This window comes from Rhagoletis pomonella, unplaced genomic scaffold (genome assembly GCF_013731165.1).
Source record: "Rhagoletis pomonella isolate Grant_MI unplaced genomic scaffold, Rhpom_1.0 Rhpom_scaffold_00007, whole genome shotgun sequence".
In the NCBI taxonomy this organism is placed as follows: Eukaryota; Metazoa; Arthropoda; class Insecta; order Diptera; family Tephritidae; genus Rhagoletis; species Rhagoletis pomonella.
Window position 1 is genome coordinate 60078538 of NW_023458561.1, and position 3657 is coordinate 60082194.

Consider the following 3657-nt stretch of genomic DNA (forward strand, 5'->3'; position numbering starts at 1 on the left):
CAAATACTAATGCATGAAAATCCTAACCTCAAAAAAATCACCCGTTACTATTTCTAAAGCAATGAAAGTAGAACATTTTTACTACTTGCCTTTACATTTAATCCAACATTGTGCTTGAGCGGCAGCGTTTATTTTTGCTTTTCATGCCACGCTTTGAACTCTAGGCGCGGTGCGCATGCGCCAATCACTCGCCGCTGAACAATTTTCCTACACGCTGAGGTGAATAGGTGAGCTTTTCTTTCGTCTAACAACCAAGCTTTCTCTGTGGCTGACCGCTTGTGGTGTTCTTAGTTATTTTTTTTCAGAGAAGAGTATTGTTGTGTCAAGAATTTTTATTGGCTTCGCCATAAAAAAAAGAAACTGTAATGAAAATAAAAAGATTTTGTCGTTCTTTTAACAATAGCAAAAATCAGCTCAAATTCTTAAATTTATCACTGTATGTAGAAATGTAAGAAGATATGTATACTCCAGCTGAAAATAACAAAATTTTTTTCGGAAACCAAAGCTCTTTTGTTGGCGGAATGCGTTAAAAATGTAAACAAAGTATCGAAAAGCGCTTTAAAATTTAGAAAGAGAAAATAAGAGCTCTTATGTTAGTGATGATAAAACTTAATGTCACAAAATATGGGTCACTTTCTTCCAGTTCACTTTGGATTTTCGATAATCCTATCTTAGATTGCTAGAATTTTGTTAATAAACACTATTACTCTCTAATATTTATGTAATATATGCAGACAGGCAGCTAAAAGCTGTCTAAAATCGTACGGCATTGGCATTTAAAAGCAATTGGGTTTTTCTCTTGAATATAAAATAAAGATTTTTACCTTCTTTTAGGCCAATCCATAATAAATCCAAATTACGTGAAAATAGTAAGAAAGTACGAATATATACAAATAAGTCGACGTAGTCTGCCCGATATTATCTGGGATATGTATAAGGTCGAAAGGGTTCTGCGAATAAGGAGAAGGCTTTCGATAATGCCGCCTCATCGGCAGTGCTCCAAAGAATCATAGGCGGGGAACACCAGCGGAGTCAGAAGGCGATATAGATCGCTTGACCAGATTACCTTAGCTTATGCAAGTGGCCTCTTAGCCTACAATAACCCGTCAGAATATCTATAATAATTCTTAGCCTTTTCTTGGGGAGGTAAATGAGTAAGCTCTTAGCTTGAAGAAGACCCATGGTACATCGCCAAACAGTTCCTTCAGTTCGGTGTCGAACTTTCTGAGCAGGGCTCAGGTCATATCGGAGTCGATTCAGTAGCAAATCTAGCTAACCGATCGGCTACGTCCTTTCCTTCGACTTCCATGTTCCCTGTTACCTTCTCTATGCACTCCAGGACAATGTGGATTTGATCTCCAAGGATGAGAGAGCCATAAGTGCCGCCTGACGATCATTTCATATAAGGATCCTCTGACTTCGATAATTTGTACGAAGGTTAATCTGTACACATAGAATAATGGCATACACTTCCGCTTGGAAGATACTTGGGAAGGTTCCTAAGGGCACTGAAAGCTTCAGTTTTGGGCCATTTACGTCTGGTATGATACACTCTGTGGACTAAGGGCCATCTGCGTATTACCGGAGTATGCTCACCTGGACGTGTCCCTCCATAATAGAGGTACTCTAGGCCGCCTTGCTGTGTATGTATATTTATTAACTTTCAAGTTTCTTTCGAAAAATACTTCGATATCATCACTGGGGAAGAGAACTGGTGTGAGCTGGTAGCCTAGCTTGCCCTTGTTCCTAGATGATAAGGCCTTAGCAATGTGCAACATCGCCATTAAATGAAATCCCCAAACATGCACGAGATTTCTTAGCAAATTCAAACTTGCACAATATTATACTAAAATTGAATGGCCTATAAAACTTCATACCCGCAATTTTTCTGGAAATTTCAATTAAAAACGGTGTTGAATTATTAGAAATCCTGTACAAAGTTTAAAACTTTAATTTCAAACTCGTGGGACAAAGCTTAATATCACTATTGAAATAAATATTTTTAAATTCACAACAAAATTGACATTTTAAACCTGGAGTTATGTGATTTTCATTGTAAAACTAATAAATAAAAATAAATGATCAAAACTAGTAAAAGCAAATCGTATCTAATTATTTTGCCACCAGTGTAGTTGGTCAAAGAGGTAAAAAAAATTGGTCATGATTGGGTTAATTTACAAGAGTTAGTCTCCGTTACGCTTTTAAGGTTTTTGTTTCGAATTGTATGATATTCAAACCTTAAAACTCGCACAGAAGGCATATTGAGCGATGGAGTGAAAGCTGTTAGGTCTTTTTAATAATTCTTTTACCCGAAAAAAGTTACTTTTTCCTCTGTATGGTTAATATTACTTAAATTAAAATGTATGTCCATATAATTTCTTATAGTTTTATTATGTAGTATTTTGCAAACGACCCTAGTAACCACACATTTTTGTTATCATTATTTTTCCACAGGTCCTCCAACGAATCGATGATGTGTCATTAATGTGCGATAAACGCATTGCAAGTCTCAAAAAATTGGCTTTAAAACCACCGCGTCCAGTGCAAACAGTTACACCAGAACCCGCAGTGCCCTTACAACCACAAGGCGGTGCACCACACTTGCTGCGGCGGAAGCATAGGGTAAGTGTAAACAGTGCGTAAGAAATTTTATTAAATTAAGGCAATTTGTGGATAAAGAACGTATTTGATTCTTAAGTAGTCTAATTAAAAGTTGCAGTTGCAAGATTTTACAGTTTTGAAGTTATGTTTATGAAGATTTTAATTATATTTGAAAATTGTGTGCACTACTTTAAAGAACCCCCCGCATTGCTCATGGAAATGTGTGCAATAAGTAAATTAGTCATCTTTATCAGATATGTATGTATATCTGTAGACACACATGCGCCAGTATGTAACTTTAATTTAACATAATGGTTCTGCTTCCATGCTTCAATGCGGTCAGTGTGGCCACAGTTGGTGGCAAAATCATTTCTTTCTTGCGCGTTAATAAATTACGAGTGTGTGCATACAATGATCAAAATAAAATGTTGTAGAACCATAAGTACGTTTTTAATTGAGATGTGTTTGAGATGATATGCTCTGTACATTTGATTTATTCTTCTTCCTCTGCATACTTTCTAGTAAGCTTAAGTATATACATACAAATATATACAAGAAAATGGGTAAAAAAAATATACATATTTTAGCAGTTAAGTTATTACCTGCGTAGTTATGAAAATTTCAATGTAATAAAAAACATTTAAAATTGTGACCTAGTAAGCAGCGCAAGCAAGAAAATCAGAGCAATTGCTTCATTTGGCCCAAAGTAAGTAGTTTGTTCACTCATACTTCGCTTCGTATACAAAATGCGTTACAGATCACAAAACGAAAGAAGAATTCTACGCTTGATATGCATTTCTATACCACTCACGCATTGAAATGCGTCGTACTTAGTTAAGTCGATGTTGGAATATCAAATCACCAATTCCCATCTGAGTTATACTTCATACTTTTAGCCAGTGTCCAGAGGAAGTAAGTTTACTTCCAAAAAGTAACCTTGTTATAAGACTCTAGCCGAAGTCTCGACTTTAAAAATTATAGCCACTTATCCCGTTTTCTACAACAAAGTATTTTCTTAAGCGGTTTCCACTGCTTTTGTTGCCCGGCCAAGGTGAC

The 3657-nt window shown here is 36.1% G+C and overlaps 1 protein-coding gene across 1 annotated transcript in view; it reads left to right on the top strand.

Annotated features, from left to right (window-relative positions):
- LOC118743925 (guanine nucleotide exchange factor DBS-like) overlaps nt 1-3439 on the top strand; it is a 107914-nt gene extending 104475 nt beyond the window's left edge. Inside the window, exons 11-12 of the mRNA XM_036476685.1 lie at nt 2455-2622; nt 3359-3439. Coding sequence (XP_036332578.1) covers nt 2455-2622; nt 3359-3439 — 249 coding nt within the window. The remainder of the gene's footprint in view (nt 1-2454; nt 2623-3358) is intronic.
- Nucleotides 3440-3657: the final 218 nt, after the last annotated feature.